Here is a 26,853-nt window from a genome sequence, read left to right as displayed (position 1 = left end):
GGCTCAGGTAGTCAATGTTCACAAAGTGTTTTTTTCCCCTCCAACCAATCAAAGCTTTCAATTGGGAAAAATATGTTGCTCTTTTGTTAAAAAATCTTTGTAACCTAAGTTGAACTCTTAGAGGCTTCCTTTAAGCCGCAGCCAGTGTGCTAAAATGTTTGTATACACAAACCGAGCTTGCTGAGAAAACTGTATTTCTTCTAACTCTGCTGTGGATGGGCTGTTCTTACACACACAGTGACTCCACCAAACCCTCCTTAAATATGTCTGTGGTCTGTGGATTGAGCAGTTTGGGGTCCTAGGAGGCTTGGATTTTGGTCCTCATTCTGGCTCTAAGTAATTGTGATTTAAGGAATAGTATATTGTGTCCTCATTTATAAAATGGTGGGAAAGGGAGGGAATGGGACACAGGTAAGAAAGAGGTCCTTTGTACCCTAGATCATTCATTTCTGCAAGAGTTGTTCTCCAACATGAATTCAAACCAAAGGAGGGAAATTGACAAAGATAATGATGTGACTAATACCAGAAGCAAAGCTTTAGTTCTACAGGGCTGGAAGGAAATTCATTACTGAGGGTTTGGAAAGCATGCTACCAAATATTTTTATAATATTAAAAAAAAAATTATTAGACCGAGGGAAGATTTCATATACCAACTGCTTTAAGCTCCTATTTTGTCAATAAGATTATTGAAGGATAAGACAGTTTCTTTTGTTTGGGTGCCAAATGAGTTGTTATACGGCAGATAGTTTTGTAGAGAGCCTTCTTCTAAAAACAAATTTCAATTTCAAGGAAAATACAAATGCAAAATTAACTTCAGGCAGATTTTTTTTTTAAACCTTAAATTAAAAAAAAGAAAATCTCAAAACAAAATGGGGATATTTTTGCCATTACATATTCTAAACTTCTATAGAACTAGAAATTAAACTCTAGAAAGCATTATTAAACCAACTTTATTGCAAATGAAAAGTATGCAGGAACATTTAAAATTTGTAAACTTTCTAAAATAAACAGAATTTATTAAACATTTGAAAAATATAAAATTTCATGTACATAGTTTATTAAAAATATTTGAGAACACTGCACATATATTCATATAAATTATTTTTCCACAAAGCTTTGTTAGAAGGTGAAAATAACATTTACTTCAGTTTTACTGGTTTTATTAAGGAAAATATTTTTGTTAAAATAATTCAGTATTGAGATAGTATACTAAAATTCATTGGATTAATTCACTTGGATTATTTAAAATGAGCTAATGTGACACAAATGTAGAAAAGATGAAGAATGTATGAAAACTGGCACTCGATGGTCCTTACCTCTCAGTAATAAGACTATGAGGATTCAAATGCTGATTCAAAGATAACTAAATTTTACTGAGTGCCTATTAAATCAAGAATGATGCAAGGTGCTTTCCATGTATTTGATTTAATACTTTAAAAATAGGTGTTAATTGTATGCTGCTAAATCTAATGAGTTTCATAAACATTCTATAATTTGAACTAAAAATAAAACATTAACCATTGACTTAAGAATAAAATTGTAAGTCAAAAAATAAAATAAAACTTATCTTTACAGAACTAAGAAAAGCTTTCAATTTGTCCTGTGTGAGCACAACTTTATAATCCTTAATGACATGTGCAGATATTCACATAATAAATAGATATCTTAAGCAGATATCTACATGATGACAAACAATTAAAAAATATATAAATATATACATATGAAATTACCAGATAAGACTAACATAGTTAGTCTGGATATAGGGATCAGCATTTTATTCTTCCTTAGACAAGATCTTTCTACTTGGGAAAAATTAATTTTTAGTGTTAAGATTTGCAGTAACTCATTTTAATGCATATGCCCACCAGTGATGTTTATATAGAGAGTTTTTCAAATTTTTCATTGTTTCTCAACATACTTCAACACATTAAATCTTTCTTAATCTTCTTCCTGGGCATATATGAGAATGTCAACTCTAGTTCATTTTCCAATCCAGGAACCTTAGACCTGGGCACAATGTACCAAGGGCAAAAGTATGTAACAGGTGACACTTAAGGAATTTCTGAAACTTAAATTTGCAAGAGCAGAGAACCATCACAACTCAGGTTGGATGTCAAGAAAAATGCCATTAGTTTCCTCACCAAGAAGGTGTCCTGGAGAAACCAATAGAATTCTCAATACTAAGACGAAAAAATTTAAAAGAATTTCTATAATTCTCAAACACTACCTTTTCAAGAGATACTTTTTCTACAAACTTGTGTTCATAGCTTATATATCTGATATATAAGGGTACCTTGAAAAGTTCACGGCAAGATTCATACTATCTTTTAATTCTACTTTTCCATGAACTTTTACCCTCGTACAGGTTAAGTAAAATCAACAGAGTAAACACGTATTTGACCTGAGGTATCAACCCATGGATCTTCCATGGATTATCAGTTTTCAAAAACTTTAGAATGTGGTGCTGATAATACCAAAGTCCAAGGTTCAATGCCTGTACTGGCCGGCTGCCAAAACCAAAACAAAACCAAAACAAAAAACAAGCCAAAAAAACCCTAGAATGTACTGAATCACACTTAACATGAAACTATGCTGCAGAAACTATAATGGCACTTTAGGACTGTGCAGTCATTTCAGGTTGTCACTATGAACTTCAGTCATCGTTCAATAGAACTGGGGAAATGCTGAAGTCATTTTAATAGAATTTGGAATAATAGAGTTTACTATCACCCTGCGGAGTCTTGCGCTACCTTAAAAACAAAAAAACAAAACTAAAAACATTTGATGTTAGAGCAGGAAAAACCTAGTCAACCTGAAAGTTTTTTTTTAAGTGACAACTTTTTAAGTTAGGATTTTGTTTTGAAAAAAATAAGTTTAGTCTAGAAATAGCCAATTTCTTTTCCACAAAATCAGTGATAGGAAATCTTTCCATAAACATTAAAGACCACCAAAAATGTTATTCCTGCTATGCATTTGAAATGAGACAGATAAATTTTTTGAAAATTTTAATGTGCAAAAGATATATTCCTATAGTAGCTGCTGAGGTCTTAGTATTTTGTTGTCCAGGAAGTTAATTCTCCTTCCTATTCTCCCAAAACACTTGTCAATAAGCTGCATGGAAAACATGGTCAGAATGAAATTTAACAAAAAAAGACAGTCTGCTACTTACTGTGGTAGGACAGTAACTAATTATGATTTCTTTAATAAGGGAATATACCAAATTTCAAGAGGTTCATTATGATAATTTTTCAGGTTTTTCACAAAGATTTTTCTTGTATAATATAATCCTGAAATTATGTAGCCATTGTTTTACAAAAATCTCTACATCAACAAGAAAATAACAATTGGGATAAAAGTCAAAGAAAGGAACAAAATGAATATAAGTAACCCCAAAGGTAAATTCAGACTTCTCCAGAAACTCTGTTTTGTATTATGTCAACCAGGTCTGAGTTTAAAAAGCTGTGAACACATTTATGTGTGTTTGTTCTTTGTGAAAAGAAAAAAAGATTATGTTTCCTTTAGCTGAGGTCTAAAGTATTTTTCAGCTTCCTCCATTCTCTGGCTTAATTGGTGATAAACTCCTATGATTTGTCAGTAAATTACAGTTTATAAGCTCTTCATGATGGGGTGTATCTTGTGCATTCTAACCCACTAAGGAATAGGTTTCCAAAGCAGATCTAATTTCTTTTTTTTTTTTTTATCACTTGAGCCATTAGCTATCTTATTTAAAAAGGAGGAAGTGCAGAAGGGAGGACAAAGCACCAGTGATCTCACTTTTCAGTTTTAATAATTTGAAATTATGACTCATCAGAGAATGGTGACTGATACTCTGCTTATCAGAACATAGTTAACTTTATCTATGAATTATCGTGAGTCTAAGAATAGCCACCAAAGAAATGAAGAGCCCCTTGGCAGAGCCAAATATATTGTGACCAGAAGAAAGATTATCCTGAGACACATATAACTCTTTGACTTCTTTCATGCTTGGGGAATACTTCAAAGCCTGCAGAAATGAAAGGAAGCAGAGATGGCTTCTGGAGGAGGATTAAAACTTGATTTTCAAATTTGACGGCCAAAATGAAGGCATTTTTACTTGGCCTCACATCTAAATTAATTAAAAATGCTAAGTTTCCTAGCAGTTCTTTTAAGCAGCAAGTAGTTTTTCTCATCTCTAACTCTCAAATTAGTTAAAATTCAGGGTCTTTAGAGACCTTGATCATCAGTTCTACTAAACAAGGTAACATCATCATTGTATCCTGGGGTTAAATACTCCATGTTCTCTAGTAAGACATAATTGTTCTTACTGTCATTCAGAGAGAGGTCTTTTTTCTTAGCAGCAGATGTCAGCTCACTCCAGGTAATGTCAGTGTTTTTAAAAGCATGTAGAAGGAAGATGCCATTGATAATAGTAAAGAACCCACTCAGGGTCCCGATGATATCTCCAGCTTTCATGCCATACCACTCTTGGAATAAGATGGCAGAGCAAGTCACTACCATGGATGTGAAGAACACATAGTAAATGGGAGTCACAAGAGATGTGTTAAAGGTGTCCAGTGCCTTGTTGAGATAGTTAATCTGTGTAGTCACTGAAAGCACAAGCACAGCCAGCAAAACAAAGACCAGGGGATGCTTGTAAACTGGCTTCCATTCTAATAGTTCCTTAATGGCAATTCCTAGGCCCTTGACAGAAGAAACTGAAAATGCTCCAATCAAAGAACAGATTGAAATGTAGACCAATATGTTGGTCTGTCCTTTCTTGGGAGCCACAATGAAAATCAGCACCAAGGAGATCACAGTTATGATCACAGCGAAGGAAATAAATCCTGTTAGGAAGAGAAAAGAATTAGACTTCAGAAAATGCTAACAGGGTTATGCCTTTCCAAAATCCTGTTAGACCTGAGTTTAAGAGGTGTTTTAGAAATAGAAGTGAGAGTAAGTTAAAAACTAACATTCTATTATATAGTTCTCAATATTTTACAAAGGGCTTTTGCAAACATATCATCATTTAAACCTCACCAATAACACTATGAGGTAGGGCAGGTATTGTCAGATTGACTTTTTGTTTTCAGAGGGAGAAAGTGGCAAAGATTTGAGTTTAAATATAAATCTTTTGCCTCTACTATTCCCATCTCTCCCTTTCATTGTGTAGAGGGGAAGCATGAATATAAAAATAATTCTGTTGCCTTTTCAGAAGACTTATAATAATCAAACCTTACTTACTGTCTCTTACAACCCACATCTAGGCTTTTAGAAAGCCTATTACAATATTATTACATGTCATTTGATGAGGATAGAAAGTGGAACAGAATCTGAGTAAGTATTCATTTAGGTTGAAAAACAGACCTGGTTCTCTCAATTTCATTTCCATTTCATGCAAAGAAGTGACTTCCTCTTCTTGCGGGGCATGGATAACCATCATAGTTGACCCCAATATACTTAATATGCAGCCTATTTTCCCATGAATGTTCAAGTGCTCATTTAAAAAATAGGAAGACAGTATTGCACTGTTGGGAGAGAAAAAATAAAATCACTGTGGTTCAATTACCTTTTGATTTCACAGCAGCTCGGAAGTCCCACCATGATACAAGCCACTCCATATCTCAATGAATTGACTTGAATATGCAATGTACACTGAAAAACCTAGATTAGTATAAACTCAGAAATGATCAAATCTGCTTTGCTGCTTTTATATCTGAAGAACTATAATAGACATTCCCTACCTCTGTAATCTTCCCATGACCTTCTAAGAGGTCCCACTCAATTCATTGTCTCCATCTTCTGTAAAGCCACGCACAAGATCTTTTATATCTTATTGGCATGATACATTTAGAATGTGAGGGGTCTTCAAAAAGTTCATGGAAAGATTCATATTATCTTTTAATTTTATTTTTTCCATGAACTTTTAAAAGTACCCTCATCTGTGTACCCATGAAAGTTTCAAAGAGATATATACAAAAAGAATTCCTCTGCTCATCATTGATATGTAGCTAGAACACATCAGTACTATCATGTAGATTGTCAAAATATTGAAATACTTCCTTACTGCTTGCTATGTGCTGATACTTTCACTTATCTGATGCTCCCAATGCTTCAGTTGTTGTGGCCTCAGGAAGCTCCAGATTGGCACTACCATGGACACCAGAGTCTGCCATCCTGCTGCTCCACTAGTACGCCTGCTGCCACTTCTGCACACCAGCCTCTGGCATTTCCAGGATCATAATCATGAGTGTCCCTTTGCCCCCAAGACTATAATCAATTAGTGCTTTCCTAGAGCTGCCCTCATGTGGCCACTTGTAGGACTGCAGCCTCAGTGAAAACATCGCTACTAATAATTCATTGCATAGACAAGTGTTCCAAGTGCTTTATGTGTATTACTTCATTTAATTCTCATACCAGTCTATAAAAAAGATGAAAAGAAGTGGATAGTCTCAACCATAAGCTTTCTACTAGAGGCTGATAATGAATGGAAAAGAAAGAGGATGAAAAAGACAATAAAACAGTAGCTTAGCTACAAAATAATAGAGTTCATGGGCTCACTGAACACATTAATTTGGGATAATAAAGACTAACTCAGAAAAATTAGACCCACATTCACTGAGATAGGAAAACTATTCCTGTTTTCAGTACTAAAGGAAACTGTGGGATCTCCAAACATAAGTATCCAGCAGACAATGCAACATTTTAATGAAAGTTGAAATTTAACCCAAACACTATGCTTTCTAATGTCCTCTGATAACTGTGGTCATTAACCACTATGACAACAAAAAGAATTAAAAGGACTCTGGAAATTTCTTTAGGTGAGAGATTAAAAAGAAATCTGCTAGCCTTCACTGAATCTTCACAAATATAACACACAATTACTTTATATTAGCAGGAAACCGAGCTCACTTTGCCACAGGTTTTCTAAGTAATATGAAGATTGATTTCCTATTTCAACTGCTATTTATTTTGTAGTCTTCTCAAATTATTTGTGGTTTTTTTTAGGCAATAAAAAATATTTATTTTACAAATGAAGAAACTGAGGTCAAGTGACTTGTCCAAAGCTTCTCAGAGGTCCCAGAAATGACTGCTGGTCTTCCAGGCTTTCAGAGCCTAGGGTGGTCTAGACTTTTTTTGGTTTTGTTTTAAGATATCCTCAGCAATTTGTTTCTTGTGGTTTAAGTTTATCATGGTATTAAAATACCTACAGAAGCCAAGTTCCTTATTGCTCACATACCTTATGAGAACACTCAGAGCGCCCAGTGGGGTGACCAAGGTGGCAGGTACAAAAGCATAAGCTGCAAAATTTGCAACCTCTCCTGCTCCCACTAGAAAGCAAGCAGAAATATTAATAGAAAAGAGGGGCTGGCTGGCAGGTTGGCTCAGTTGGTTAGAGCATGGCGCTGGTAACACCAAGGTCCAGGGTTCAATCCCTTTACCAGCTAGCTGCAAAAATAAATAAATAAATAAAAATAAAACAATAACATAAAAGATGGGCTTAATTACTAGAAGAGAAAAACAAATGACCCTTACAAAGCAGTGTACTTTTATCCCAAAGACAGTGAAAGATTCAGCTAAAAGGAATAATTTAACTTTTCTTCATGAAGGGTGGGAGAGGATTGGTATTAAAGAATGCAGATAAACTGTAATTATCTGGTGATACAAACTCAACTAATGCTAAAAATGGTGACAGATGTACACACATTTTAAACGACTTTCAATCAAGGTCTTAGATACCTGAGCACCAACAACAGATGTGGTCACTCTGATGAAGTCTAGTAGAGGTAGTTTTGAAGTAATCAGAGAATTATTCCATTTGTTCAAGAATACTTACTGTTTTACAAATTAACAACAAAACAAAACAAAAAACAACTTGTAAAATTAGAGTGCTTTGTAGAGATCTGGTGTGTAAGTGGGGAATAGCCAGAAATGCCTACCCCAGGCCCATGAAGTCCAGCATCTCTGAATGGCAGATGATCTATGAGTCAGTATCTCAGCAGCTCAAGGAGATCCAAGCTGCTGTTTTAAAATCATAAAAATGTGCTACTGAACATAATCTTTTTCTAAATCTGAGGAATTCTAGACTTCTATGAGGTAGTGTGATGCAAATAACTTGCAGAGTGAGGGAACTCCCGCCAAGAGCTGGGCTCTTGTACTGGGGCCAGATTATTCTCACAGATCTCAATTGGACACTTGCCCACAGAATGTAGTATTTCATACTGGAAAACTATGCCAAGCAAACTACTTATTGTAGAGAGAAAAAAAGAACACCAGCATACTTTTTCTTTTGCTGTTTCTTTGGCTGCTATGCTACACCCCCTTCTCCTAATCTGCAGGAGTACCCAGCATCAGCAAACCATAAAACAAATCTAAACTTACAGAACAGAATAACTAGGAGACTGCTCTCATAAAAAGAGCCATGGCAGTTTTCTCAGAATACTAAGCTTTCCTTGAGTACTTCATATTATTTATATTTTTATCTTCATAGACACTTTCCAGGAAAACATTGACTCCATGATTATGTTTGTCACTACATAAAATCTCTAATAAATGCTCTTCTCTCTTCAATACTGGCATCAACTTTATTTGGTGAGGATAAAATTGTAAATGTAGCCATATAATATTCTCCTTCTATTTTCATTGTAAAATGTGAGTAGAGTGTGGGGAGATGCAAGTAAGAGAAAAATACAGAAAAAAATCAGTCATCCAAATTTCTATGTGGAACCTTCCCAGTATAGTCCTTGTCAACTTTAAGAAAATGAATGTAAAAGCACCTTGAAAACTGAAAGGGCTATGAAATTTTAAATTATTTTTATTCATCATCCTTTTAGATTTCACCATTTATTAAAGAAAAGGTACTTTGTTCCCTCCTACAACAGGATCTCACAAATACTGAAATGTGTTACTTGGTTTGGAAAAACACAGGGAAGCTCTAAGACGTCTGGCTGCAGAGGGAAATGATTTGCAAGTGGTGCGAAAGTACAATTTATTTGGAAGTTTTAAGGCTTGGGATTTAAGAAAGTTCAGAGGAGTTAAAAGGGATACCAAAATCAGCGAAAGTGTCTGAGGGGAATAACGCTGCCTTCCATCTGGACAGCACATTAACATTTAGAAAGGGCTTTCATATCCTACAAAGTCTCATTTAATTCTCCAAGCAAGTCTGGGAAGAAGGAGAGTGCTGACAACCTTCATCTTCTCTCCATTTGTTGTGTCAAGCAGCAGAGAATCCTTTAACTTATCCATGTTTTGGTCCTGGCAAGGAAAATATACCCATTCCTGAGAAAATATGGAGCTACAATAGTCACAGATTCAAATCAGGAGCTGGGAAAACATGAGAGGAATGCACTTTTTTCAATTGTTATGGGGAAGAAAATACAAGAAAGAAGTTTGTGATAAAATGTAATATTTCAAATGTCAAGTTTTTCCCCTGTATTCCAGGACAGTATTGAGACACAAGGGGTGGGAGGCGGGAAGAGTAAAAAATAATTTATGTGAATATATTATTATATATAAGGCAATATGTTACATCCATACAAACATTTTTAGACTTAAATTCCATCCTTGCCAGGAAAATAAACTAATAGATTTTGAAAAATTCCATGTAATCTATTTATAATTTTATAAGAAAACACACTCTCAGTATTAAGAACTTACTTGACAGCAATCCTGCCCACCAAAGCCATTCCTTGAGGTAAGAATGTCCACCTTGTCCTAGGAAAATAACAGAAATCAAAATTAAGTTCTAAATTGGAGGAAGAAGGTTTGAAGAATTGACTTCTAGGAAAGGTACTAGGTTATGGTTGGAAAAGGCAAGGTTTAAGGTCAAGACAGTAAACCTAAAGTCTTTTAAATTATTTAGTTGGTCATTTCCAAAGATCTTGTAAACCTTTCTATTATGTCACCTTTGATTTCTATAGAAAGTAAGTTTATTTATTTGTAGAAAAATTTATTTAACGTTAGGTTATTTGTATTTCAGTCAGTCAGAGGTATGGACATAGAATATTACAAACCCTGAATACTTTGTTTCAGACATGGTTAAAGTAAACAGAAAACTATAAATTGTAAATTACATTGGTACTTACTGAAGACTTTAAAGTGAAGAAGATGGCTGACATATGAGCTTTTGAGATTTTGGATTAGTCAATCAGAGAATAATAAGCATTAGACAGATGGACGCTACTTATTCTCTACTCTGGCATAATGAAATTAAATTTCTTTCTAGTCTCCTGGAAAAGACAATAAGTTCTCCTAGGGTACTCAAAGAGTTATCTTCCCACTACTGTAATCTGTGACCTTGAGTCATGGTGATGGTTGCTTTAGAAAATGGAATTTTCTCATCAATTTTAATGTACTTAACCCCCTGAATTTGACCTAGACTTTTTTGCTATAATTAAATTGAACAGGATGTGTAAGACATGAAGATTATCTTGCAAAGTAGTTAGTTAAATATGTTTATTTAGGATTTTCTCCTTACAAAATTTTCAAATGACTAAACTGGAATCACATTATCATACTGAATAGTATATGTATTATTATTATACAGTTTGTATCTCTGGTTACTAGTGAAAATAACATTTACTTATGTATGTTTATTGGCCCATTTGCATTTCTTATTTTGTGAGTTTCTTGTTTATGTGTTTTGCCTATTTTCTGTTAGGGTACTAGTATTATTATTATTGACTGTAGTCACTCTTTATATATTATAAAACCTAACTACCCTTTGTCATATATTTCATAATTTTTTCCCCAAATATATCATTTACTTTTTAGTTTTGGATAAGGTGTTTCTGTATTTTTTTTTGGTCAATCCAGACAATTTCTTCCTTTATGTAGATTGTTCCTTTACCTTTACCTTCACAAAGGCCTTCTTTTAGTTTTTTATAAAATTATTTCATTTTATATTTAACTATTAACTGCCTGCAATCTATTTTGCTGAATTATGTAAAGTAGAACTCACATTTTTCTCCTCTATTTTTTTCTAATTGTCTCAATACTTTTAATTGGATAATTTATCCTTTTTCCAACTGATTTGAAATGCCACTTAAAAAAAATCACATATTAAATTGTTATATATACTTGGGTCCACTTGTATGGTTTCAGTACCTTTTATTAGTTTGTCTGTTTTAATGCCAGTACCAAGTTGTTTTAGTTAATACAGCAATATAGTTTTAATTTCTGATAGTGCAAATCTTCCCTCAATAGATTCTTCTATATACTTGTTTGTGCAATTTGTAGTCATTTATTTTTCCATATGGACTTTAGGAAAATATTTAGGTTTTTTAATGATATTATACTTGATGAAAATGAATAGAAAATTCATGGTTAATGAAGAACAGTCAGGCAGAGCTACTCAGCATCTGAAATGTCACTATAAATAGTAGCCTAATTCTATTACTATCCATTTATTGATTTAATAAATATTTATTGGGTGCCAAACACTGTGCTTAGGAAGATTCCTGCTCTTGTGGATCTACTATCAATAAACAAATAAACCTATTGACAACAAGTAAACAAGCAATAAATGTACAACTACAAATTATTCTAGGTAAAATGAAGGAGTCAGTGCAATGATAGAGAAAAACGGGGGATGGGGGTGGGGAAGACCTGAACCAAGAGGCCTTTCTGGGGTGAGATATTTAAGCTGAGGACTAAAGAATGAGTCAGTTGAATAAACAGCAGGTAGAAGAGAGTTCCAGGCAAAGGGAAAAGACCTTGGGGTGGAAAAGAACTTGATCCATCCCAGGAAAAAGTAAGTGACAGGGAGGGTAGCGCAAGAGGAAGCTGGAGAGGTAGAAGGGGCCGTTTGATGTGGGTCAGAGACGTGAGGGACACAGCTGGCTCAATCAAGGAGATAAAAGCTGAGAGAAAGAGAGACAGACATTAGATGACTGTAGCACTGTGGTCTTAACAATAAGATGATGTTTGCAGTTAGAAACTTGAACTCATTAGTTGCTTGTGTTTCTTACCAGCTCTAGTAACGCCCTTGTTGGCCAGTTGTAAGAGTCCCTTTTTTTTCAGTATGAAGCTGGAGCCAATAAAAATACTGGAACTCACTGCCAGTACCAAGCCCACATAAAAACTGTATTTGTTTTCTACATTTGCTGAAATGCTCCAGTTGGTTATGCTGGAATTCAGGTTCTTGTAGATGACAGGAGAAGCCAGCAGCTGTGACACATTTGTGATCTCACACCAAGCCTGGGAGGAGTTCGGACACACCAGAGACAACACATAGCCTGGAAAGAGGGAATTGTCAAGAATGAAGGAGAGAGGTATTAATGCTGACCCCCTTTCTGCAAGAAACAGAGACTTGAGTGAATGGTACTCAAACACCTTTTCACTGCATGCAGGGAAGTCCCTAATAGGTGGTCCACAGGCCTACAGACATTTTCAATTTGGTTTACCCAGGTTCTTAAAAATGATTTAAAATTGTTTAGTTGTTGTCTGGACTGTTCTTATAAATTGGAAGATGTGGCAATACTTGGGTCTTTGTTCTAGCAAAACAGCAACCTGTTGGAGCAGCGAGTAGCTGTTTAGACCTGGCTTGTGCTCAACAATACATCACGGTTCCCCACGACCACTTCACTCCTTCACATTATCAGCCTGTCTCCTGGAAAGCAGGGTTTGTGATGCCTCAATGTAGGAAAGGGGAATGACAACCCCATCAGTCTAGAAATCACCACATTACAGGAAATTTAGTTAACCCATTTGGTGGGGTATGAATTGTGTATTTCAGAAAACATGTTTAAAAGTGGGTTTAGTATTCTGTATCACTTTCCCTGAAGAAGATGATTTTTTAGGTCTACTAATCCACCTTCTTGTAAATAAAATTGAATCTAATAGAAAAATGAATTAAACATCAGTAGGCTTTTTGAAGAATAACATCCAAATAGGCATATAAATCCACTGAACCAGATCCATTGTTATAAGTGCTTTGGAATTTTGAGGCTAAACACTGAAATACAAAATAAAAACATTTTATACTATATAAGAAATTTTTATAATCTGTTCGCCACTTGAAAAGCTACCAACAAAGTGACATTATGACTTGATGTTCTGACTGTCTTCTCATTTTTTTTTCCCTTTAAAAAAGGCAAATTCTCCCAATATGAATTACCCTAAACAAAAAAGGTCAAAAGCAAATTAATCAAGTACAATTTCGGATTTCAATTAAAAAAATTAGTTTTACACCTCAAAAGTCTTAAGAAGGCATATGAACAAGAACAAAAGGCAATCTGACCAAATGATGTCTTGGCCACAAAACTTCCATAAATGGATCTATGCAAAGCATTAGGAAGTCACCTGATTTTTGTCACACACAAAATTAAGAAACAACCATAAAGTTCAGGTCTAGAAAACAGTAAAATAATTAAATTCAAGGTTTTCATGACTAGTAATTCATTTATCTCTGTAATGTGAAATTGAGCCAACTTTGTTTCAGAGATACAGAATAAATTCTGAGTCAAAACTTCTAAATATTCCAAGGAGAATTACATGACTTCAAGGATATTCTATAATATTTTCAGGCAGGTTGTTTTAGTAAGAGCTACTGCAAATTTTTATGTAAGCTAGCCCTTAGCAATCTTGTTTCATGCCCGTTTTATCTTATCTAAACCTCAAGAATGAAAAGTAATTGTGTATATTTTCATTAGTGAGAATTTTTATTATATTCATTCCTGAGAAAACATCTGACTTGGCTTGTCACTAAATTCCACAGCTGCCTTCATGTCATTTACTATATAGTTAACATAACCATTCCAAAATTTCATCTCTGAAATCAGTGTGGGTGGGTCTCATTCCAATGAAACAATATTCCTTCTAAGCTGCTGACATAGCAAAATGTTTCCAACATTTTAGGGGATATGGAGGCAGAGGCCGATAAGAGAGAGCAAATAATCTGTGTTGCACTTTGCAAGTTCTCACTGTGAGTGGCAGATATGAATGCTGCAAGTTTTATGGCAGGAAAAATAATAAAAATCTTGTCTGGTTATTGACCTTAGAACTTAAACTGTTTCATGTTTTGGAAGCACGTTAGGGACAGAGCCTATGCCAGATATGACTGAAGGAGGGAGGGATGTAGGAAGTGGTGGGTTAGTGGGTATGAAGTAGCTTAATACTTATCTTCTATGTACAGGTGTAATAGTTTACACACACCCCTTTAAAATTTAAAAACAAAGTTAAATATTCTTTAGGATTATATACCTTTCCCCACCTAAAGCCTGACTACTATCTGTGATCATGGGCAAGCTGAGTAATCCTTCTTTAGTTTCAGTTTCCTCATCTCTAAAATGAGGGAGTTTGATTCGATGATTCTAAAAATGTCTTCTTTAATTTTTTGGTTTGATCATAATCTATCTTTGTTCCCAGAGTTGCCTGCAATCCTGGTGGCTCACAGACATTGCTGATAGACAAATTCTGGACTCACAGGCACTGATAGCTAGAAGACATTGTAAAGAAACTGATGTCAAGATATTGACTGGCTAAAGTTATTTAACTGCCAAAACCAGGGCCAGGTTACCCAATTTCCAGGTCAGTATTCTTTCTATTTCAGAAAAATAAAATATCAAGTACAAATAAAGATGGTTGAAAAATATTATTAATGTGTATACAAAGATGAAATTCTTTAAATGATTTTTCATGTATTATTTGCCTATGGAGAATAATTATTTAAATTGTCCAGCTTACTACATGGAATAGAATATTTGGTTTCCAGAAAGTCAGTGATTGCATAAAACTATGTTTTTAATCACTGCAAGATATTTCCAGTTTGAGAAAATCATTGTCTCATCATCCATTCTACTGTGATGGTTTGGATTATTATTCAGCAAATATTCAGTCCCTTATCATTGCCAATATGGGCAGAATATTTTTTCCCAAATGTTGGACCGGAAGTGACTTGGTGGCCAATGGGACATCGGCAGAGGTGATATAAAGAGAGGTTTCACATATGCCGATGTAGTTGGGTTTACTTTCTGGCACCTCTGTAATTCCCTGAGGAGCAGCTACTCCTTCACCCTGAGCCCCGGAATGAAAACACATGGAGCAGATCTGAGCTCTTCCCACAAGAAGGAGCCAAACCCAGTGGATGTGTAGCCTGAAGCAGAGACAGCAGGTGAACCCAGGCTACATCAGTCAACCTTTAGCTGACCTACAGACATGTAAGCAAGGATATGTGATGCACTTGCCCATTCATATTGGCATAGGAAAGACTGAATGACATTCTCTTTATGTCCACTACAATTTATTCTCTAAACATCAGCCAGTGCGAATCAGATTATGTTACGCCCTCAATTATAACCAAACCTCAACTCCTAACTAACCTTGAACTTTAAAGCTCTCCGTCTCTGAAATTTGCTCATCTCTGACATCATATCCTATTACTCTCCCTATCACCCATCTCTGAAACAACACTAGCCATCTTTCCATTAGATTATTCAGCAAATGTTTGTTGAGTGTCTACTATCTGTCTGGCTTTGTCTAGAAGCTGGGGATACAACAATGAATACAACAAAATCCCTGCTGTCATAGTCTAGTGGGGGAGAGAAAATAAACAAATGAACAAACAACTATATGTTACGAGTGCCATGGAAAGCCATAAAAGCAGCATAAAGGAATATATTTTTTAAACAGGATTAAACAGAACAGCCTCTTGGCTAACGTAAAACCTAAAATCCTGAGCTGGGAATGTGCTTGAGGAGCTGTAGGAACTGTGATCAGCTAGCCAGGCTGGGGTGACAGAGGGAGATGGCACGAGATGTGGTTAAAGAGTACATAGGGGCAAGATCAGGTGAAACAAGCCTTTAGAAAAGCAGGCTCCATCTTTTTATTCCTCTTTCCAAAATCCTACAATGGCTTCCCTTCTCATTGAGTAAAAATCCCAAATCCCCACCACACTCTACAAGGCCCTGCAGAATCCTGCCTCCAGCTATCTAACATTATTCTCTACTACTGTTTTTTCTTCTGTTCCTTTCACAGGTTAAGTTGCTTCTCACCTTAAAGCTTTTAAAAAAATAGCTGTTACTTAGCCTATTACAGAGCACTGGCTGGAGTAGCTAGGTCCTTCTCATTTAAGTGAGGGCACTGAGCTCTCCCTTAAAACCTCACCTCCTTAGAGGCCTTCTCTCCCTTCCCGAGCTAAAGGCACTTGTCAGTCACTTTCCATTGTATCACCCTATTTAATATTCCCAATCAAACCAACTTCCTTGGACAGCTTAATTATGGCTTTATAACAACATTGTATATCCATATATAATTCATTTATTCAACACTTAGCCCACTCTTACAGAGCACTTTCTGGGCGCCAGGCCCTGCTCTGAGAACTGGTGAGATAATGGTCAACACCACAGGCGAATGGACAGGTCTTTGTTTTCACGGAGCTGACAACTTTAGTGAGAGAAAAAACAAACAGGAATACAGGGAGCAGAATAGGAATGAGAAATAACTTAGAGCAAATTTGAATATCAATTTATAGTAGACATATCTACTTACAAACTCTGGTATGGCTGCGTAAGAAGCCCATTATTTCAATTAATCAAAATAAAATTGAGAAAATACTGTTGTTTTTTTAAAAAAGTTAAAAACCTGTATCCTAAACAAGATATTCAAGTTTAAAGAATGGAGATGCAGGAAAGGAACCTAAGGAATAATACTGCAATAAGCTTGCATTTATATCAAGGTTTTTTTAAAAAAAAAAATCACGTATGGTTCATATTAAATATTAGACTTGACAATTAATTTCATATCATTTTCAGAACAACCTTCAGTGGAAAATTTTTATTACCTTGAGGTACTTTGAATTTTAGCCCTTAAAAAATCCACAGAAGGCTGGAAAAACAACCTGGTTTTTTAATTTTTTTGTAAAAATCTGGAGGAAATCTTTTTTGGTGTAATACACAAGCAGCTGTATCTTACATAGAAAATGCATCTTGTCCTGATAATAAAAGTTATGTTCACCTGGTGGGATTTTGAGAAATGTCTATGATATGGATGTTTTTAAAGAGTAAATCACAGAATCATTAAAATGTATATCAGTGCATCCAAGAGGCCATAGAATGAATATAGGCAGTGGCTGCTAAAACAAAATGCCATTAACAGGGTGGTTTAAACAACAAACATTTACTTCTCACAGTCCTGGAGGCTGGAAGTCTTAGATCAGGTGCCAGCAGGGTTGGGTTCTTGGTGACAACCCTCTTCTTGTTGTGTCTTCACATGGTGGAGAAATAGGTAGCTAGCTCTCTGGCCTCTTTCTTCTAAAGTCACTAATCCCATTCATAAGGGCTCCACTCTTATGACCTAATTACCTCCCACAGGTCCCCCCACCATTGGGATTAGGGCTTCAATACATGAATTTTGGGGGGACACAACAATTCAGTCCGTTGCATGTACCTACAGGAAAAACAAAGGCCCAAACAATTTTGTGTTTGGTTTGATCACTAATTATGAAACAATATTTAATTCTCTGGACTTCAGTTTCTGTATCTGTAAAATGAATATGACTACCTAATAAACTCACAGAATTTAATTATGTGTGAGGATAAACAGATATGTTTTAAGTGAGCCTGTTTTGAAAATTTAAGAATACCTAACAGTACAAGAGAGAGACAACCTCTCCTAAAGAGTTGCAAGTGCTTAATTTCCTCCTCTCAAAATCGAGGATAGTCTATCCATGAAGACAGACTGAATCAGCTCTAAATACCATCTGAATCATTTTTCTCCCTGTTGGCTGGCTGCAGCCAGGAAAAGTGGCCTACTCCATCAACTTTGAAAATCACTAGATTCCTCCTCATCTCCAGCTTCCTCTCCCCAGCCCCAAACCAGGTTAGAACCCTTAAGAAGATATACTGGAATATATGTTTGTCCTTGCAGTGCAGTCTTTCTGTCCTTCGTTTCTTTCATAACCCTCTACAGTCCCTGGCACATAATTTTCATGTAGTTGGTAAAAATAGCTATATTTCACAGGTGATAGCTATATTTCTTACATTATATTTTCATGGTGTCATATATTAATAAAGCTCTGTTGGCTGTTGGACTCAAATTGAGATCTACAGAATACATGACATAATATTAAAAATCTAAAAAAAACCCTTCATATGTGTTTACATTTTTTTTTTTTGAGACTATTTTGGATGAGAAGGTCTTTTGAAGCATCCATGGTTTTGAAAGTCAAAAACAAAATATGGGATTAACCTTTTCTTCATGGAAATCCAATTGGAGTGCTCTATCCTTAGATCTCATGTTGTACTCCTTGTCACTTGGGTCTCAGCTAGAATATCATGTTCTCTAAGGGGCCTTTTTGGAGTACCCAATCTAGACATCCCCAATACTTTCAATAGCCATGACACCAGTATTGTAATGACCTTTTAAAAATTAATTTGTTTCTTGCATATTATCTGCCGTCTGGAGAGAAAGCTGCATCAGAGCAGGGGCCTAGAGTCTAGGACCAGACTGGCTTGCAAATCCCTCTGTCCTAGCACCTAGGCCAGTGCTTAGCACATGGGACTCTTGTTTTTGAATAAATGAAAAGCTGAGCCTTTGTTTACTTCACGTCAGGCGCTGAACTTTGTGCTTCCTATAATCCCACTTGCACTTACTCTTCACAACCGTCAACTATAGGAATTGCTTTCATTTTATAGATGGAGAAAAGTTCAAGAAGTCTAAACTACAGCTGAGAAGACTGATGTCAAAGCCTAATCTGATAAAGTGGATTCTGATTTCTCTCAAGTCTTTCCCACCAGCTTTCCACACAATTAATTACCATAATTAATCACAGGTATTAAACATTGAGCTTGAATGTTTTCTTGTTGGAACTAAGTGCATGAGCAAAGCAGGAAAAACATCCAGAAGTTCAAACAAAGTGGGTATAATTAACACACCCTTCTTACTTACAGATTCTTGGGTAAACAGGGTGGGTGTATTAGTAAAAGTCTGATTTACTGGTTTAAGAATTTAGAAAAAGTGCACACAATCTGACTTTCTAGGAAATAATTCTAGGTACAGCTGCCTTAGTAACCACCTCCAAAATCTCAGTTTTTGAGTAGTCTATGAAGTGTTCAGGCATTTTCTCTTTTTCTGTGTCCCTTCTCTCTCTTGAGGGCATAGTTGTGACAAGTTCAATGCTTTTTTTACTGCTCCCATCTAGGAGTAAGTTGGAAGAGCCAAGACGAGAGGAAACCCGGGAACTTGCCAGCAACTTTGCGAAGGTATATATACAGTAATTCTTACAGTGCGGCTCACTGCTCCCTTCTTTTTACGTCACTAACAGGTAAATTAAAAATTGACTTTTCAGGGCCGGCCCGTGGCTCACTTGGGAGAGCGTGGTGCTGACAACATCAAGTCAAAGGTTAAGATCCCCTTACCGGGTCATCTTAAAAAAAAAAAAATCGACTTTTCCCTTGCGACTGTGAAAACCATCATTTCATTTGATATCCACCCTTCCCGTCGCTCCCCCACCCCATCCCTACTTTTACCAGGACTCACACATGCCTTCTGTATTGAGACTGTAGAAAGCCTGCCAGTGTCGTGAACACCTGGCGAAGGACAAGGGGCCGCGCCCAGCGATTTTGCAGGGCTCAGGCGGGGCTGAAATCCCAGCCCAGCACTCAACGAGAAAGAAGAACCTACAAACGAGTGCGCCCAGTTCCCCGTTTCCTCTCCCGTCCAGCTGTCCCATTAGGCAGTCAAGAGAAGTGACTGCACAGCGAGTAAGACGCGAGGCTAGCGGGCTGGAGACGTTTTCATCTCAAAGGAAGAGGAGGGACGTGAGTGGCCCAGACTCGTTCGCGCCCTCCGGGGCGCCCGACCTCTCACGGTGTCTGCCCCTCACGGAGCCAGCGCAGGGCACAGCCCCGGGCTCTCACGGGTGCCCGGCAGGCCCTCTCCCACCGGATGACGTCGGTGGCGGACTCTGAGTGAGTCTGAGTCAGAGGAAACACAAGGCTTGGGAGTCTTCCCATCGCATCCTGACTTTCCCCGTCACACTCCCTGTCATTTACAGGGGTTGGCCTCCCGGACAGACGGGGAGTCACATCTGTCCTGTTCGACTCAGGCTTTCCCTGAGCCTGGAATATCGCAGGCACCCATAAATATTTGTTGACCGACCGGCTGGACGGCCGAATGAATGAACGAACGAATGGTTAATTACACGAACGACTGCGTTGAATCCGTACATCCCTTTCTCGTCCCCACAAGTAACCGGGGACCGCCCACCCGGTGTCTTCCCCACCCAGGTGCCAGGTCCCCCGGCTCGGGGCAGACACTCACCTTCTCGGCAGGGCTCTCCGGGCGGCAGCCTCACCTGTTCCCCCATGGCCCCCAGACGGGGCTTCCTCGGCTCAGGCGCTGGCTCCTCACCCACCTGTACCTCTCCTCGCCATGGACCCGCGTCCCGGCGGCGCTGCGGGAGCCCGGACTGCTGCGCGCTGACTCCGCCCCCGGGTCGGGCTCAGCCAATGGGGATGTCTGGGTGGGGCCTCAGCGCGCGCCACGCCCCGAGGTCCCGGGGTTGGGTGCTGATGATTCTCCGCGCGCTGGCGGCTTTGGCGTCGGCCTCTGGTCACTCGCGTGACCGGCGGGAAGACAAGCTGCCCCTCGGGACGGCTGCCGGTGCCGCGCAGTCGGGAGACAGACCTCACAGGGCAACCGCGTCTCTGGGAGCGTGGAGGCCGTCAAGGCAACTCTGGGGGCATTCAGTGGAGTAGAGGCTGTGCTGAGGCCGCGTTCTGACTCCTCCCGGGTCGGAAAGTGTCCTGCGCTGGACTCTGGGGCCCTGCTGGTTTTGGAAGCCTCAGATGTGAGCTGCTTTGTGCGGAAGCTGCGTCCACTGGGTTTTCTGCGCTGATTACCATGCTAAAGTTTCTTCTGGGGGCTTTGAAACAGACTCTGCCCTTCTGCGCAGTTATCAGCTTCTCCCTCTGTCCCTCCCCTTCTCCTTCATTCGTCTCCCTCCCCTCTACTTCCAACCAGCAAACAACTCTCCGCTGGCCCATTTTCTGAGTCATGTAGTTATTTGAAATAACCCTTAAGGGAAAAGCAATGCCCAAACTAAAAAGACCTATTTCCGCAAAATAATAATTGCTTACATTTATGGTATCCTTGCTATATCATAATGTGCAGGCACTTTATTGACTCATTAAATTTTACAGCATTAATCTATTAATGCTCAGTTTACAGATGAGGGCTCAGAGGCAAAGAGTGAGGTTGAGTAACCTAGACAAGGTTGGAAGGCTTGGTAGCAGGCATTAATGCAACAAGCAGGCATTTATGGAAACAATTCTTGCTAAAACCCTCACCATGGAAAATGGGGTGCCTTTGTGCTCTGGCGCATCAGCATTGAGAAAATACTCGTGTCTGCTCACCTTCCCTTTGCTCTAGGTAGTCACAAACAGTGCTATTAACTTTATTACCTGGGAGTTTCATAGCAGAGGCCTCAATCTTGCTTTTCTTGTTCTCTGGCTGATGAGAGAAGAGTTAAGAACAATTAGTCAACATAACAATCCAAGGCACCCACTTTTACATGTGGATGGCTTTGTGGAGGAATGTCATGAGGAGGGGAATAGGTAAAAGTTGAAAGGCACGGAGATTTATGGCAATTTTGGATAACAAACCTTAAAATTTAGATTTCTATTTAAACATTTTCTTTGCACATCAGACTTGAGATTTTTCCTTTATCAAAGGTTGATGATGACAGTAAATGTGATCTAAGGTATTTATTACTTTTTACCTAACAGACACTTATGTAGCATTTATGTGGCAAACACTATTCTAAGCTCTTTATAAATACTTGCTTTTTAAATCCTCGTAAAAATCCTACAAGGTAAATACTGTTATTATCCCCACTTTACAGCTAAGGAAACAGAGGTACACAGAGATTTAGTAATTTAGTCCACAGTAACATGAGCATGTATCTAGTAGGTGTAGAGCTGAAATGCTGACTAAGAAAGTCTGGCTTCAGAGTCTGTGCTCTTAACCTATTTGGTAATTGGACATTATTTTTAAAAATCTCAAAAAATGCACCTTTGAGATGAATTTTTAAAAAATATTGAGTTTCACAATGGTTACCTGGGATTGGGGAGGGGAGTGGGGAAGGGAAAACAGGGAGAGAGGTTGGCCAATGGGTACAAAATTACAATTAGATAGCAAGAATAAGTTCTGGTATTCTATTGCACAGTAGGGTGATTATGTTAAGTTTTGCATATTGCATAGTAGAGGAGAGGCTTTTGAATGTTTTCACCACAAAGAAATGATAAATGCATGGATATGCTAACTACCCTGACTGAATTATTATGCAACCTATATGTATCAAAACATCAGATAGTACCCCATAAATGTGTACAATTGCAATTGTCACATTAAAATAAATTCTAAAAAATTGAGTTCCAGTTTAATGTTAGGATCTATTTTAGGCACTTCACTGTAATACTTGTTATTTCTGAAAGAAAAGATAAAAACATACAGAAAAAATATTTAAACTAGTTTAAGATCACTGTTTTCCCAGTTTGAATGTTGCCTAGCAGAAATTTATAATGTATTTTCCTTCACTGCCCGTTTCTAGATGAGACCGTACAAAATGTCAACTTCTGTCTTATTGGTGCTGGGTCACCTAGACACAGTGGTGATGGTCAAAATAATTAACAGTCTTAGAAACTCAAGGGACAAGGCCACTGTGATCTTGGGCAGGTCTGGGAGGTTCCCTGCTGTGTGATGCATTAATCCCTCAATTGCTCGTGGGAAGATCTGAGGTTCCTGGGGCAGGCACTGGAGTGACTAGGGAGGAGGGGTGGTACTTGGGGAGGAGGCTTGAAGCTATTTGCAGAAATGTTACAGTCCTGTCTAGCACTGTGCCTAGCCTACTGCTGGTAATTTGTGATTCCTTATTTTTTTCTCAGCCGGTTTAGTTACGGATCATCAATTTTATTAATCTTTCCAACTCTTTGCTGATTTTCTTTACCAATTTTTAAAATTTCATTCATTTCTGCAGTTATTTTTTATTACTTCCTTCCTTTTACCTTGAGTTTAATTTGCTTTTCTTTTTCTAGCTCCCAAAGTGAAAACTTAAATCATTAATTTTAAACCTTTATTCTTTTCTAAAGCAAGCATTTAAGTTAAAATTGCCTCCAAATACTGCTTTAGCTTCATACCACAAATTTTGGATATGTTGTGTTTTTATTACCATTTAGTTTGAAATATTTTTAAAATTCTCCTTGTGATTTCTTCTTTGACCCATGAGTTATTTAGAAATGTGTTGCTTGATTTCCAAATATTTGGGGATTTTCCAGGTATCTTTCTGTTACTGATTTCTAATTTAATTCTGTTTCGGACACATAACATATTCTGTATAATAAGTCCTTTGAAATTTATTGAGATTTGGTTTATGGCCCAGCATATGATCTATCTTGGTGAATGTTCCAAGCAAAATTGAAAAGAATGTATATTCTGCAGTTGTTGGGTATAGTGTCTTATAAATGTCAATTACGAGTCTGACCGACCTTTAGCAGAGCTGATGCCACCATGGTCTCTCAGGCAGACATCTCTGGGCCGTCTGCCTGGGCCTTGCAGCCACAATGGATCCAAGTTCAAAATATGGCAACTTTGAAAGATATTACCAGGAGACTAAAGTCAATCAAAAATATCCTGAAAATTACCAAGTCTATGAAAATGGTAGCAGCAGCAAAATATGCCCAAGCTGAGAGGGAGCTGAAACTGGCTCGAGTGTATGGAATAGGATCTCTGGCTCTGTATGAAAAAGCTGATATTAAGGTGCCTAACAACAAGAAGAAATACCTCCTTATTGGTGTGTCCTCAGATTGAGGACTTTGTGGTGCTATTCATTCCTCTGTTGCTAAACGGATGAAAAATGAAGTGGCTATGCTCACAGCAGCTGGAAAAAAAGTTATGCTTGTTGGCACTGGTGATAAAATCCAGGGCATACTCTACAGGACTCATTCTGACCAGTTTCTGGTGACATTTAAAGAAGTGGGAAGAAAGCCTCCTACTTTTGGAGATGCGTCAGTCATTGCCCTTGAGTTATGAAATTCTGGATATGAATTTGATGAAGGCTGTATCATGTTTAATCAATTCAGGTCTGTCATCTCCTATAAAACAGAAGAAAAGCCAATCTTTTCTCTTAATACCACTGCAAGGGCTGAAAGCAAGAGTATCTGTGATGAGATTGATGCTGACGTGCTACAAAATTACCAAGAATACAAGCTGGACAACATCATCTACTACTCTCTAAAGGAGTCCTCCACCAGTGAGCAGAGTGCTAGGATGACGGCTATGGACAAACACCAGCAAGAACGCTTCTGAGATGATTGACAAATTGACTCTGATGTTCAACTGCACCCGTCAAACTGTCATCACAAAAGAGTTGATTGGAATTATCTCCAGTACTGCAGCTCTGGATTAATGAAAATCAAGTTTCATCCTTAGACAAGAGGTGAAGAAGGAAAATTCAGCGAGCTGATTTCTTTTTTAGCGTATTGCTGTCTTTGGCAGAAGAAATTGTTGGTCCATTTGAATTACTAAAGGCAGCAAGATATTTGTAAATTATCCTACAATATCCTACAATAAAATACTTTACAATATTTGTAAAGTATCCTACACTACAAAAACTTATCCTACAGTAAGAAAAAATAAATAAATAAATGTCAATTACGTTAATTCAGTTGCTCAAAATCTAGTTTAGTACTAATTTTTAAATCTATTTGATCAATTAGTGAGAAAGGAGTGTTAAAATCACCTGTAATTGTGGGTTTGTTTATAAATTTAGTGGTATCAGTTTTGTTTTATGAGCTTTTGAAACTTTGTCATTAGGTGCATATACAAGTTCTGTGTCTTAATGAATTGACAATTTTATCATTATAAAATATCCCCATTTATTTCTGGTAATGTTTTGATTTAAAATTTACTTTATCTGACATTAATATAGCTAAATCAGCAGTTTTATTATTAGAGTTTACATGTTATGCTTTTTTTTTGCCCCTTTACCTCTAACCTATCTGTCTTTATATTTAAAGCTTATTTCTTGTAAATGACATATACAGTTGCATTTTAGTTTTTTAACCAATCTGAAAATCTCTGCTTTTAATTAGGCTGTTTAGTCCGATTACATATTTTGTTGGGTTAAAGTCTGAAGAAGTTGGATTTAGTTGGATTAAAGTCTGAAGAAATTCCTTTAACATTTCTTGTAGTGTAGATTTGCTGGCAGTAAGTTTTCTCAGTTTTCGCTTGTCTGAAAAAAATGAACAGGGGCACTTCAACAATTCCTTGAACTTGTTAAGACAGGTGAACAGATATGATGTAGTCGGGGGGGAGCGAGGGGTGAAAGAAGAATGGGTAAAGGGTCACAAAAATCAACTACAATGTATATTGAGAAGTTAAAATAAAAAATAATGTTCGTGGGAAGATTTGTATTATCTTTTGATTCTATTTTTCCTCAAACTTTTTGAAGTACCTTTGTATATAGCCTTTGTTTTTGAAAGCTATTTTCCCTAGGTACAAAAGTACAAGTTAACAATAGTTCTTTTCTTTCAGCACTTTAAAGATATTGTCCTATTATCTCCTAGCTTATATTGTTTCTGATTAGAAGGCTGTGATATTCTTTTGTTTCTTTCTCACGCTATGAAATCTCCCTCTGGTTGTTGTAAAAGATGGTGTAATTGCTTTCTGTCAGACCCAGGCAAAACAGGGCCAGGGCACAAAGGAGGATTGTTCGTGCTTGATAGGGACTTTCTAAAACCTGTCATAAATCCCTTCACATTCTTCATGCATCAGCTGCTTTGCACGATGCACATATTTCTTTCCTTTTTTTTTTTGTGACCGGTAAGGGGATTGTAACCCTTGGCTTGGTGTCATCTGCACCCCGCTCCACTGGCCATCCCTATATAGGATCTGAGCCCGCGGCCTCAGCACTCCCAGCGCCACTGCACCCCCAGCGCCGCCCTCTCCTGAGTGAGCCACAGGGTCGGCCCAGGATGCACATATTTCTGCGTTGAGTCACTTAACGACTTGAGAAGGCCTCTCTGCAGATTTCTGAAGCTCTTTCTCCTCCCTAGAACTTTGCTCTGCAAATTCTAGCCACTTTGGTCTCCAAGATCTTATTTCTGACTCCTTAACTAAGCAAGATGGCTGGGCTCTCCTTGGTTTCTTTTTTCTCATATCACAATTCAAAAGTTGTCTCTGGAAAACTCATTTCCCCCACTTCTTTCAAGTATCATAGTCCTGTGTTGCCTTTTGCCCAATATTTTGAAAACAGTTGTTTCATACATTTTGTCCAGTTGGGAGTCAAGCTACTTTTTCATGAGCAAAAGTTAACTCCACAGTGTAGTTGATTTGTGGGAGCCTATTGCAATGTTTGAACATAATATTTACATTCATGATGTATTTCTGAATCTTAGTCTCATTTTATGAATTGTATTGAGAAGCAAACAATGCAAATTTTGTCCCAATAGAAATTAATAAAAATGGCCTAAAGTGTATGACTCAAAAAGTGTTATCTAACTTGGCACTGCTGTCAACTGGACCCAAGTAATGTAAAATCTTGATTAACACAATATACTTAGTAATTTTTTTCTGAGAAGGCAGGAAAATAAATTATATGGAATATGTGATAACTTAGCATTTATGTATATCTTTGTTACTAATATGAACATCCCTGAACCATCAATAGACCCACCCACACATGTACAATAGTCATTAAATTTGGTTGTCTTTGACATTTTGCTAAATTTTAATCATATTAAAATCATTGCTTTATAGATTTTTGAATTATTATTTTGCTACGAAGGTATGTTTTTCAAAGTGAGAACAAAACCTTTTATTTAACAGTTAATTTGCTTGATTTTAAATATTCAGGCATATAGTAAGTAGGCCTCCATTTGT

At 37.3% G+C, this 26,853-nt stretch overlaps 1 protein-coding gene and 1 pseudogene across 1 annotated transcript; one reads left to right on the top strand and one right to left on the bottom strand.

Moving 5' to 3' along the window:
* Positions 1-2,951: 2,951 nt before the first annotated feature.
* On the bottom strand, positions 2,952-20,460 carry NIPAL1 (NIPA like domain containing 1). The gene is made up of 6 exons (XM_063108304.1): positions 20,236-20,460; positions 11,946-12,212; positions 9,634-9,690; positions 7,217-7,307; positions 5,344-5,504; positions 2,952-4,823 (listed from the first exon to the last, which is right to left on the bottom strand). The coding sequence occupies exons 1-6, from the start codon at positions 20,279-20,281 to the stop codon at positions 4,204-4,206; spliced, it is 1,242 nt and encodes a 413-aa protein (XP_062964374.1). The 5' UTR covers positions 20,282-20,460; the 3' UTR covers positions 2,952-4,203.
* A 3,021-nt stretch (positions 20,461-23,481) lies between these two features.
* LOC134386567 (ATP synthase subunit gamma, mitochondrial-like) lies at positions 23,482-24,379 on the top strand (annotated as a pseudogene).
* The last annotated feature ends 2,474 nt before the right edge of the window (positions 24,380-26,853 follow it).

Source organism: Cynocephalus volans, chromosome 9 (genome assembly GCF_027409185.1).
Source record: "Cynocephalus volans isolate mCynVol1 chromosome 9, mCynVol1.pri, whole genome shotgun sequence".
In the NCBI taxonomy this organism is placed as follows: Eukaryota; Metazoa; Chordata; class Mammalia; order Dermoptera; family Cynocephalidae; genus Cynocephalus; species Cynocephalus volans.
The sequence above is the reverse complement of the archived record's forward strand: the minus strand, read 5'-3'. Positions and strand labels throughout refer to the sequence as shown.